We start from the raw sequence: 12,617 nt of genomic DNA, 5'->3' as shown, positions 1-12,617 counted from the left end.
GCTCTTTCCCCGGCAGTGCACCGGAGCAAAGAACGACACTTATTTTTTTAGCAAAAAGGTTTACATTCACAAAGGAAGAACTCTAATTTTTTTACAATGTTAAGATACAAAGACTTATATTCAACACTGTTCAAATAATAAAAGTAAATTATTAACTAATATCCCTTAATAACTTTAAAATTCACCCAAAGGGATAGCAGTTGCTAATATAAGTTTTTCCTTTAACAGCCCCCAGCATACAGGAGAAGCTTAATACATACTTGTTAATGAAGAAATCAAATAGCAAATGAATGATTTAATTTTCATACTAAAGACATCTTCCCAAATATCTCAACCTCTGTAACAATCCTGCTTTTCAGATGTAAGCACAGACAATAGGTTAGTGAGCCTTTGCTCACTACACAGGAGGGAGGGAGGAACAGCACCCTCACTGCATCCACTTAAAAGCACAGGAGGGATCTTGCTGCAGCTCCACTTTACTCAGTCTTCTGTTCTGAAGCAGTGGCTCACAATATAGCGCAGGCTGACTTTGAACTGGTGATCCTTGTGGCCCATTCTAAGTGACTGGATTACACCCAGCTCATTCCTTTTTACTATCGCACAGACTCACTCATTTTCCAGATCCTTCCAACAGTCAACACGTTAAGTAGGAGGAAATAAAGATGCTAATAACCATGCTTACTTAGCAGGTTTATCTTGCTCCTTATCTGACAGAGTCTCAGGACACAACCCTAGTTGGTCTGGAACTATCTAGACCATTAGCCTCAAGCTTTTATCGGCCAGCCTCCCTCTGCCTCCCAAGTGCATAGGATGATAGCCGTGTGCCACTATGTCTCTGAGCACCAACATATACATTTTTAAACTGTATGTTTTATGGGCTGTTATTTATTTATTGTGGTGCTGAGGATTAAACATAGTGACTTGCACACATGAGGCAAGTACTCTATCTTCATTCCTGTATGACCCTACTTTAGATAAAGACACTGGAATCCATAGTTGTCCAAGGTAAGACAGTAAAAAGCAATGCCAACATTTGTAGGCTACATTGTTGTCTTGGAAGCCCGTGTGTGTGTGTGTGTGTGTGTGTGTGTGTGTGTGTGTGTGTGTGTGTGTGCGTGCGCGCGCGCGCGCACTTGCTACTTTTGTAATGTCCAATGTATTAAAGCTACTGTAACAACTGCTGGTGTGGACCAAATAAATGCAAATGTAATAGGACATGACAGGGTCTGGTTTTTGCTTTTATTGGTGTTTGTATAAAATAATGGTTTCATCATGGCACTCTCATCCACATATGCAGTATATTCCAAGAAGATTCACTCTGGCGCTCCCCACCCAAGAGTCTAATTTAAACATCTTCAGTTACTGCTCATCAACCATCTGCATGAGAGAACACATGTGCTGTCTGAGTCCAGCATACTTAGCTTAGTATGATGGTATCTAGTCCCGCCCATTTTCCAGCAAATGACTGAGTCTTCCTTACCACTAAAATTCTATTGTACCTATGTATGGCATTTACCCATCCACTGATGGGCAGGTTAGGCGCACGGACAAGCATCACTATCGTATCTGACTTAACCAGAAGTAGAATAACTAGATGAGATATCAAGTTCTATTCCTAATGTATTGAGGACCCCCCCACACTGATTTCCGGAGTAGCTGAACATTCTTACTAACAGTAAATTTTCTCCAACCTACACCATTCTTACCCACCTTTGTTGTCTACTACTACAGCCTTCTGACTGGGGTGAAATGGAATCTCACAGTAGTTTGAAGTTTCTCTCTCTCTCTCTCTCTCTCTCTCTCTAATTTATTTTATTAGATATTTTCTTCATTTACATTTCAAATGCTATCCCGAATGTCCCCTATACCCTCCCCCCAGAAGTTCTCTTTTCTTTATGTTAAGGAAATTGATCATTTGTATTTATTGGCTATTTGCACTTAACATCTTTTGTGTATATTTTGCTCGTGTGTTTATATGTGTGTGTGCTCACACACACGCACACCTGTGAACACTGAGGCCAAAAAGGGGAGGTCAAATTCCTGGAACCAGAAGTACTGAGAGCCATGAGCCACCATGTGGGTGCTAGGAGTCAAACCGAAGTCCAACGGCAAGTACTGCTAAACCGTCTTGCTAAGTACAGCAAGTAGCTGCTAAGCCATCTTTCCGGCCCTCATTTACATACCTTGAGAACTGTGCTCCATGCAGCTGCTCATTAATGATTAAAATCTTTGTTCTTTAGGTATTTAGTTTTAAGTCTGTATATTCTATTACTCTCATGTCAGAAGGATAGCTGGGGACGCTCTCCCACGCTACAAGCCACATTCGCTCTGGTAATGTCTCTTCTATGCAGCAGCCTTTCAGTTTGATTTCATCCTGTTTGTCAACTTTGTTACATTCTGGAGCACTGTCCTGTTCAGACCAAAACCTCTCTATACACAGTGACACCCCCCTCCCCACCCCCCACCCCCGCCCCGAATCTATCTCAACATTTCCGTAAGCTAAAGCAAGAAGACTGAGTTTGAGGCCAGCCTGGTCTACAAAGCAGACACTGTCTCAAAAACAACTCATAATCTATATCTGTACCTTGAAATGTTTTACCTGTTTCAATGAGTAGTTTCAGCGTTTCATTAAGGGTTTTTACTTACTTTAAATAGATTTTGTTCAGGGGAAGGGATGGGGATCTACATGTGAATATCCACATTTTCAATCATCCTTTATTGAAGAGGCTGGCTTCAAAAAGTTCTTGATCATGTGAAAGTCATTGAATCTGTGGACTATTTCTGGGTCTTCTCTCTTCCTATTAGTCCATGTGTCTATTTTTATATCCATACCACAGCCCCTGTGGCTACAGCTATTTATTTATTTATTTATTCATCTATCTATTTATTTATTTATTTATTTTGGTTTTTCGAGACAGGGTTTCTCTGTATAGCCCTGGCTGTCCTGGAACTCACTTGGTAGACCAGGCTGGCCTCGAACTCAGAAATCCGCCTGCCTCTGCCTCCCGAGTGCTAGGATTAAAGGCCTGCGCCACCAGGCCCGGCTTGACAGCTATTTATATTTGCTAAGAAAACTGGTCACCAGCAATGTTTTCCTTCTCCCACCTCTTCATGTTACCTGGTTTTGGTATCAGGGAAGTATTGGTACCATTGAGAGACCTTAGAAGCGTTCCCTTTACATTTTACAAAACAGTTTTCAGAGTATTGGCCTTTGTTAGTTCTTTATCCATCTGATAAAATTCAAAACTGAATCCATCTGGCCCTGGGCTTGGCTTTTGGGGGTGATTATTACCTTTTCATCCTTGCTAGTTTTCGACTGCTTAGGCTTTCCATATTAAGTAGTCATGAGTCTTCAGGGTCTAAGGATGTTCTTTGGAATCTGAAATGTACTCCCACAAGTTCACGCTTGGTCCTAGCAAGGCTTGGTGGAACACACCTTCAATCCCAGAACTCAGGGTGTGAAGATCTCTGAGTTCCAGGCCAGCCTGGGAACAGATAGTGAGATCTTACTCACTATTTGGGAGATTGTGTAAACTTTAGAATGTGGGATCTGGCTAAAGAAAGGTCTCTGGGAATTGGGCCTTGTATATTATCTGTGGCCCTTCTAATGACACCCACAGGTTTGTGGTTAGCCGTAAATAGCTCTCCTTTGCCACACACACAATCTCATTTCCACAATGTTCTGCCCAGGAACCAAATGACCATGGCCTGGACTCCTTGACACTGAGAAATAAGCACTTGGTCACAGTGACACAAGAGTAACTAATACAGCCTGAGTCTGCGTCACGTTACGCCCAGTCTCCTGGGTTCACACTGCTTGTTGGACTAGTCACTCCCTTAGTAAATGAAAATGGTACTTTTGGTACTGGGAGACAGAAAAATCTTCCGTCCTTCCACACTTGAGGCATTTGATTATAAAATCTCACAGGACAGCCTCCCTCTTCCCAGGTGGCAAGCAAAGTAGGAACAAAGAGTGGTCCGATCTCCAGGTCTGTGGACATGATGGGACCAGCTGTCTCAAGCTCAGTGCTGTAAGTTTATCACAGCAATAGAAAGGAAACTACTAAAGTTTATATAAATTTTTATATATAATTCTGAAGTGTAATTTTGTCATGATGCTGTATATATGTTACATGGTTAAAGCTAGCTAATTATGATCTCAAATATCATTTCTGGTGGTTGAGAATGCTTACAAGTTACTTAGTATTTAAAAATACATTACTGGAGCTAGAGAAATGACTCGGCAAGTGTCGTTCTCCCAGAGGACCTAGCAGCAGTCACATCTGGCAGCTCACAACTGCCTCTAACTCCAGTTCCAGGGGATCAGATGCCCTCTTCTGGTCTTCTCAAAAATAAATATAATTTTAAAAAAAGATGGAGGAGGTGAAGCACAGGGGTGGGGGGAGAGGAAACTGTCAGGCTGGAATCTGTGAGAAAATAAACTTATAAAAAGATTTTTTAAAGAATATTGGGGTTGTAGAGATGGCTCAGCAGTTAAAAGCACTGACTGTTCTTCCAGAGGCCATGAGTTCAATTCCCAGCAACCACATGGTGGCTCACAACCATCTGTAATGGGACACATGCCCTCTTCTAGTGTGTCTAAAGATAGCTACAGTGTACTTATATTAAATAAATAATTTTTTTTAATGGGGAAAAAAGAATACATTACTAATCATAGTCACCGTGTTGTGACCCATCTCACAAAACTTTTTCCTCTACACCAAACTTCACACCGTTTGACCAGCATCTCCTTATTCTCGTGGTCACAATTTGCCACCCAGTATGTTTTAGACTCTGTATAAAGATCATACAGTATCTATTCTTTTGTAACTAAATTATTTCACTAAGTAGAGTGTGGGGTAGGTTTATACAGGCTACTACAAATTAATTTCCTTCCTTTTTTTAAAGCTGCAACAATTAATATTACATTAGTGAGAAGAAACTAAAGCTCGCTCGCTAAGATCGGGAACAAGGCTCGACGACCTCCTCGTGCCATGGTTTGTTTTCAACATCTCTCTCAAAGTCCTACCTAATGTACTAACACAAAGCAAAGGTACCTTTGTTGGAAGGAATGACAGAAAAGTCTCTGTCCACAGCAAGATCACTCGGGCAGAAAAACAACAGATACAAGAATCTAGAACACAGAATTTTGCAGGATGTAAAGTTAATATCACAAAATGCATTACCACTTAGGCATAAAACAAAAGTACATACAAGATCTGCATGAGCTATATGAAAAAAAATAACACACCTTTGAAGATGTCAGTGAAGTAAATAAATGAAATGATATTCAATGTTCACTGACAGCAAAACAGAAACTCTTCGAGTATCCAAATGTTGGAGCGTCTCAGCTTGTTCTATAGACCCGACAAAATGCCAGTGAGTACCGCCCGCTGGGTCTTTTGTAGCTCCTGGCAAACTGATTCTAATGTTCTCATAGGGAACGAAAGGTCTCAGCATTGCCTAACACTGAAAAGAAGCTAACCACAGTGGTGCACAGCTGTAACCCAGCCCCAGGACACCGGAGCAGCACTGAGTTCCAGACCAGCCTAGTACAAAACCAAGCCTTGTAAACATGTCACCTGGATTACCGTAAAGCTACAATAAACAGTCAGCACTGTTGGCAAAAGGCTGGATAAACACAACAACCAGGGCAAGGCCAGGGAAAGGCTTGCATAGAGTCGGTTCTCTTCCGAAAGCTGAGCAAAGCCATAAAGGGAAGCAAAGACACGGCTGGAGCAGGCATACAGCACATGTGCACACACACAAATCCACAACAAACCTGTTATCTTCACAGCAATGAAAATGGATCACAGACTGAAGTGGAAAATGCAAAGTCAGAAAGTTCCAAGAAGATAACCAGATGACTCCTGCTTCAGAAAATTTTAAACTCTCCCCATAAGGTTCAAGAAATTTAAATTCATTTATTGACATATATATTTAAGTTGGTAAATTTATTCATATCAAACAACAACAAAAAAAAACCAATATCACAAAACAAGTTATGGTTATTACAGACTTGAAATTCAGTCTTCTTTTCAAAGATCAGTGCTAACCCACTAAATTATCATCTTTGAATAAGAAACCAAAAATAAAAGGTAATATTTTAGAAAGAATAATTATAGTTTCAAAACAAATGCAATTCTTTGTTTCAAGAAATTATACATTTTTCCTAATATGAATTAGAAAGGTTAATTACTTGGTAAAAACAATATACACTTTAACTTTAAAAACTACAGCAGACAAAAAACAATAATTAAAAAACAAAACGTTAATTATATATAAGCATACTTTTACAACTAGATATGGGGGCTTTGAGCCTTCTGGTATTTGTTAATTTTATTTCCTAGTTCAACAAAATTGTAGCATTCCCATGATACACTACATACAATGAAAAATCGTTTTATCAGTAATTTCTCTGTGACTACAAAAAGGTTAAGAAACATTCTACAAAGCAAGCAAACTATGAAGCACTCTCAGCAGAGAGGCGACTTAAATCCCAAGTCGGCAGACTGCCTACTAACTTCAGACAGAACACGGAGAAAGTCTGCCAGGCGGTAGAGACGGGGCTGAACAGACTGAGGGCTGAAACGCTCGAGTGGGCTTCTCAGTGTCTCACCACCTCACCACGTACAAAGCTAAAGAGAGACCACTCATCAACACAGGGCCAATGGGGAAAAATGGAAAACCTTGGCATATTCTATCATCATTTTACATGAAAACTAAAAGAAATTTAGCTAGGAAACTAAAAGAAAAATGGGAAAATCTGTACTTGCACTTCAAGTGATTTCAAAAACCTCAGAGTCAGGTGTGATGCTGTACACCTTATCTGAGCGGTGGGAGTTGGGAGGGAGGCAGAGGTGGGTGGATCTCTCTGTGAGTTCAAGGCCAGGCCAGCCTGGCCTACATGGTAAGTTCCAGGACAGCTAGGGGTATGTAGAGAGACCCTGTCTTTAAAACAAAAAAACAAAACAAAAAAAAAAGATAATTTAAACAAGCATTTTAACTGCAGTAGTTCCGAGAAAAGCGGTAGCTATCTTAATGAAGCTTTATACTCATGTAATAAATTTCTTAGCTACCTCTTAAATAAAGATTTCTTCTGGTCCAAAATTTCACGTAAATAGAGTTCTTATCCCAGATGAAGAAACATATTAAAGATTAAAAGATTTATGAAGTAATTATACCATTATCAAACTGGGAAGAGTTTAGCCTCCTCTACAAATGCACCACAGACGCAGTAGTAAACATTACTGTGGTGACGCTAACATGGTCTTATCCTCAACACTGAGTAGAGCAGGAGAAGCACTTGATCGAGAGACCCTGGCTTCAATATCTAGCGCTACCAAAAGGAACAGGAAGAAAACAAAGCAAACACTTGAGCATCCCTATTCCAGCATCCCTATTCCAGCGACTCCCCACTTCTCAGCTTGTACTAGGTATACCAACTCATATAAGACACACATCCTCTACACACAACGGTCAAGTGTCCATGACGAAATTGGTCACCTCTGAAGCAAAGACACAATGAAAACATGTTAACTCGCTCAGGATGACAAGTGAGAAGGCAGAGAAGGTTGAGCTGTTAGAACAGTTTATCCAGACTCCCTGCTGTGAGAGATCCACACCTGATTTAAAACTGGGAAGGAAGACCGGGAGGGACACAAGTTTTACATATGATTACAAATATTAAATAAACCATATATATATATACATAAAGAAAAGGGCTTTTCCTTGAAACAAAACTGGTTTAAAAACTTGACGCTTGTAAAGACTTTTGTATGAATATCAAGCTATGGCAGTACACAAAACTGAAGAAGTATCTGGAAACATTCTGTTGCCCGCTGTCTCCTGTGCAATCACAAAGTACTTAAAAATTCTTTGACCTGAAGGAAGGAAAAGAAAATAATACAATTCATTCAATTAATTTGATATCCAATATTCATCTTCAATTAAGAGTACAGAAGAGTACCCCAACTACATAAATACTAAGTATTTCAGTAGTAGGTTGAATAGCCTAAAATTGTTAATTTACATTTAAGTTTTAAAAGATTGCTACAATTCTAAAAGACCTGTAACACTAGTTTTATGGTCTATATATATATATGTACATTAAGGCTGATATAATTTAAAAAGATTGATACAATTCTAAAAAACCTGTTATACTAGTTTTATAGTATATATATATATATATATATATATATATATACATTTTAATAAATAACAAATCTATGATACATACAGCTTTAATATTGACATGAGATATTAAACACTTTTGTAATTCAAACATTTAAATCTGCAGTATTAAGGCATAATTTATTTTATTTTGTATTTTATGTGAGAATAAAGTGGCACTGCCTGATCTCCAAATGTCAGCTGAAGATGAGTGAGACTGATAGCCTACAACTTGAAGTACCCTTCCCCCTTCTTTTCTTTGGTTCGTGTGTGTGTGTGTGTGTGTGTGTGTGTGTGTGTGTGTGTGTGTGTGTGTGTGTGTATGTGATCTTGGGGCTCAAACCCAGGGCCTGGAATGCCTGGCAGCACTCTGCCCATAAGCTACACCCCCAGTCCTCTCAATGTCATTTTATAGAAGCTTTCCTGTAAGCAGCTGTTTTCACAGATCAATAGGATTGTCCTGGACAAGACAAGACACATACTTGTCTTTTCCTAAGCCCACCTTTTCAACCAGGCTTTCGTGTTTGTCTTTAAAGTCTTCATTAACATCCAGTGTAAGGACAGGCACCTCTTGGAGATAATCAAAGCTGGTTCTGATTAAAAAGATGAACAAGATCAGGAAAAAAGACGAAAAACTCCTACTATTCAAAACTCAAAGTATTGTCATCGTTTTATACTAACGTCATCCTCAGTGATGCAGCTGGCAGTCTCTTCTTTACCTGTAGCTTTACCGTTACACGTACAATAATCTTAGTTACAGAATAGATAAAACTAGCCATTATGACACATCATTTCTCAAAAGCAAAAAACTAAGAAAGAGGTTTTATGTTTCAAAGATGAGGGAGCTATCGGTCTAGCTTAGTTGAAGAGCAGTTATCTAGCAGTCCAAAGCAGTGGGCTCCATTCCCAAAACTACCAAAAAACAGAAGAAAACTAAACCCAGAAAAGCCATTTGGAGCCTCGGGGGCTATGCAGTCATAGTCACTGCCTAAGAGCTGACTCGGGCAGAGTTCATGCCATCAGCCAGGCTACTGTGTACATGTTCTCAAGTATGACAAAAAACACAAGCTTATAATATATCCCAGTAGCTCCCCTTGACCATGCAGGATGCCTTCCCAGATCTCCAGTAAGACTGAAATCATGGGTAGCACGCACTTCATATACACTATGTTTTTTTCCTTTTTTTTTTTTTTCTTTTTTTCCTTTTTTTGAGACAGGGTTTCTCTGTATAGCCCTGGCTGTCTTGGAACTCACTTTGTAGACCAGGCTGTCCTTGAACTCAGAAATCCACCTGCCTCTGCCTCCCGAGTGCTGGGATTAAAGGCATGCGCCACCACGCCCAGCGTTTTTTTCTTACATATGCATACATATACAAACTCAATGTTCTTTCTACCTTAATTAAAACTGCCTTTTCCTAGCCAGGCGGTGGTCCAGCCTGGTCTACAGAGTAAGTTCCAGGACAACCAAGGCTGTATGGAGAAACCCTGACTTGAAAAATCAAACCAAACAAACAAAAAAGCCTGCGTTTTCCTTCCTCCCTCATGTTGAGAACTTTCCCTTTTCTGCTCAAAGCACAATGCATTCTCTCTGGCATAAGGTTGCTAGTATCCCTCCCTACTCTAACATTTCAGAGCCATTACTAAGGCAAGGGATGCTTGGTTATTAGCACTGTTGTATTGTGACAGTTACTAATGACTACAGAGCACTTCCTGGATACGCCAAGAAAAGTGGGACAGAAGGACCACATAAGGACACAGGCCTCAAGCTCCTGGCCTCCCAGAAAACAGACTACAGACTGGTACAATCAGCTTAGCAAACAATCTTAAAGTTATGAATTCTTTCTAAATTTCACATTTAATACTTTTAGAGGAAGACTAATAATGTATAACCAAAAGTATAAAACTTAAAACAGTATATAACATCAGGCTATGCCATCTTAAATTATTTCCAAATGTATCTTGACGTACACAGACATAGTCTTACTTTATCATTTAAAGCCTAAGTACCATTAGAAGACAGTTACAAAGTCTTCAAAAAGTGTCTTGGGAAAATGAGCAAATCCATCAATAAAAATGCCTGTCCACGTCGCTACTCGTGTCTATACTATGAGAAAGAGAATCACGGAAAGCAGAAAGCAGCATGAGAGAGTTCTTACTTCAGAGTCCGATGAAGGAGCCAGCTTTCGTGTTTATAGTGAAGTTTCTCTAAATATTCAAGAGGAATGCCTTGTTCTTCATTTCTTCCCCGTATGTATATTCTGTTTAAGCATTTCTAAAGCAAGACATAAGAAAAAAGTTGAGTAACTAGTTGTGTATGGTGCCGTTAAAAAATGTTATCTGGTATCTTTTCCGTTAGCCAAAAACCTGTATTTATTTCTTCTAATAAAAACTAAAATACTTAATTTTTCCCTATCAATAGTTATTTTAGCCAGATGATAGTTCTAAAATAAGCAGAAAAATAACTCAGTAATCACACACTAAATACACTGAACTAATTTAAGTATGATAAGAGTGTGAGGAGAGAGTTAATAGTTTCATTAAATATTACCTAATTTTTGTTTTAGAGAATAACTTGAAGTGTGTCCATCCATCCATCCTAATTGGGTGCTAAGCACACGTGTTTATGTCTGTGTTTCTCTGTGCTCCATCCCTGTAAGAGTGGCTCGTCACTGGGTGGAAACTCTAAACTGCCATGGCATAAAGAACACAGGGCGCTTTCTACCTGTCCTTCAGTGTACTCTACCTGTCCTTCAGTGTATTCTACCTGTCCTTCAGTGTATTACTGAGCAAGGTGGCACCAGCCACTGTACAGGGCGCTTTCTACCTGTCCTTTAGTGTACTACCGAGCGAGGTGGCACCAGCCACTGTGGCTTTTCAGCACTTGAAACATGGCTACGTGGTGAAATATATGGTGACCAAGGAACAGAATTTTCAAACTTTACATTATAATTTTAATAACCATAAACTTAAATAGCAACATAAGACCATGGTATTCTAAATCCTTTTTCCCTAACAGTATACAAACAAATGAAATGTCATATACTTGGTGAGAGCTCACAGACACTCAGGTGTAAGATCCTTCATACTGTGCTCTGTAGTGAAGCACCCATCTACGATGTACAAGGTCCTGGGTTCAATCCCCAGCCATGCAGAAAGGAAGAAAAAAATTGGATCTCTAACAAATAACATTCACGAGATATAGCAGCACATAAACTAGGCCACAGTCTGCTATGAATCCTTTTTTAATAATCTTTAATTAAAAGATATAAATGAGCCAGATATGGTGTCACACACCTTTAATCGCAGCAGCCAGGAGGCAGAGGCAGGCGGATCTCTATGACTTGGAGGCCAGCCTGGTCTACATAGTGAGTTCCAGGGCAGCCAGGACTACATAGGGGGAGCTTATCTCAGAAACAAAACAAAACACAAAAGATATCATAAATGAGAGACTGGGAATACAGTTCAGTCAGTTAAGTGTTAACCACACAAGCAGGAGACCTAAAGTTAGTGCTTCAGAACACAAAAACTCTGGGAGAAGGTATTTAAAAGCAGCCTCATCCTCAGGGCTGGCTGGCCGCCATTCTAGTCAACCAGGGAGCTTCCAGTTCAGAGGCCTTGTCTCAAAAAAACAAGATGCTGAGACACAAAGAAGCAGGCTTCTCCAGGGATAAAGCCCATGAAGATTCAACACGCTGTATTTACCATTTGTGTGTGTGTGTGTGTGTGTGTGTGTGTGTGTGTGTGTGTGTGTAATAAAGGATTAGGAGGGCATGATTTTGAAAGTGAGGACATGGTAGAAGAGGGAAGCGGGAAAAGATGTCCATAAGAGTACTTAAATATGAAATTCTCACTCGTCAGTCAGTCTAGCTGACCTGACCTTTCTGGATTCGTTATGTAATATATACATAGAATAGGAATTTACCTAATACAAGGGGTATTTTCAGGAGATCTCCCTTAGCTGAAAATGACAAGATCTCTAAGTCTCTTTGCAAGTGTGTCACTTGTACTAAGTCACAAGTAACCATAAAATGTCTCTTAAAGTGAACCGCAACAGTTGTGATATTCACAAAGCAAGTATTTATTGTTTCTATTGTGTCTTTAGCCCTACTGGCCCTAAGAGTCCAACACCAGCTGAAACACCTATTCAAAGTCCTATTTCATTAAGCCTCTGTTTTACAAGTCGCCTCAGCGAGTTCCTTACTCTAGCTCTGATGGGATATGAGAATCTGAGTAAGTTAGGAATTAAGACAAAAAAGTAGGACTGATTGAAGAACAGAGAAGAACAAACTTGCCACATCTAGATTTTTTAGTTTGTGGAGAAATCTTGTAGTGACATAAGCTTCCAGGTGAGAAGCTAGAGGGTTAGTTTATTTATTTATTTACTTACTTACTTTACATCCAGCTCACTGCCCCCCACCCCATCATACCCTCCCACAATCCTCCCCC

General features: G+C 39.7%; 1 protein-coding gene across 1 annotated transcript in view; it reads right to left on the bottom strand.

Annotated features, from left to right (window-relative positions):
- Positions 1-6,918: 6,918 nt before the first annotated feature.
- Positions 6,919-12,617, bottom strand: part of Dck (deoxycytidine kinase) — a 16,530-nt gene continuing 10,831 nt past the window's right edge. The window contains exons 5-7 of the mRNA XM_021210865.2: positions 10,328-10,443; positions 8,675-8,765; positions 6,919-7,883 (exon numbers count right to left, since the gene is read on the bottom strand). Of these exons, the coding sequence (XP_021066524.1) occupies positions 7,857-7,883; positions 8,675-8,765; positions 10,328-10,443 (234 nt within the window). The 3' untranslated portion in view covers positions 6,919-7,856. The remainder of the gene's footprint in view (positions 7,884-8,674; positions 8,766-10,327; positions 10,444-12,617) is intronic.

Source organism: Mus pahari, chromosome 13, assembly GCF_900095145.1.
Source record: "Mus pahari chromosome 13, PAHARI_EIJ_v1.1, whole genome shotgun sequence".
Lineage (NCBI taxonomy): Eukaryota > Metazoa > Chordata > Mammalia > Rodentia > Muridae > Mus > Mus pahari.
This window is presented reverse-complemented; position numbering and strand designations above follow the sequence as displayed.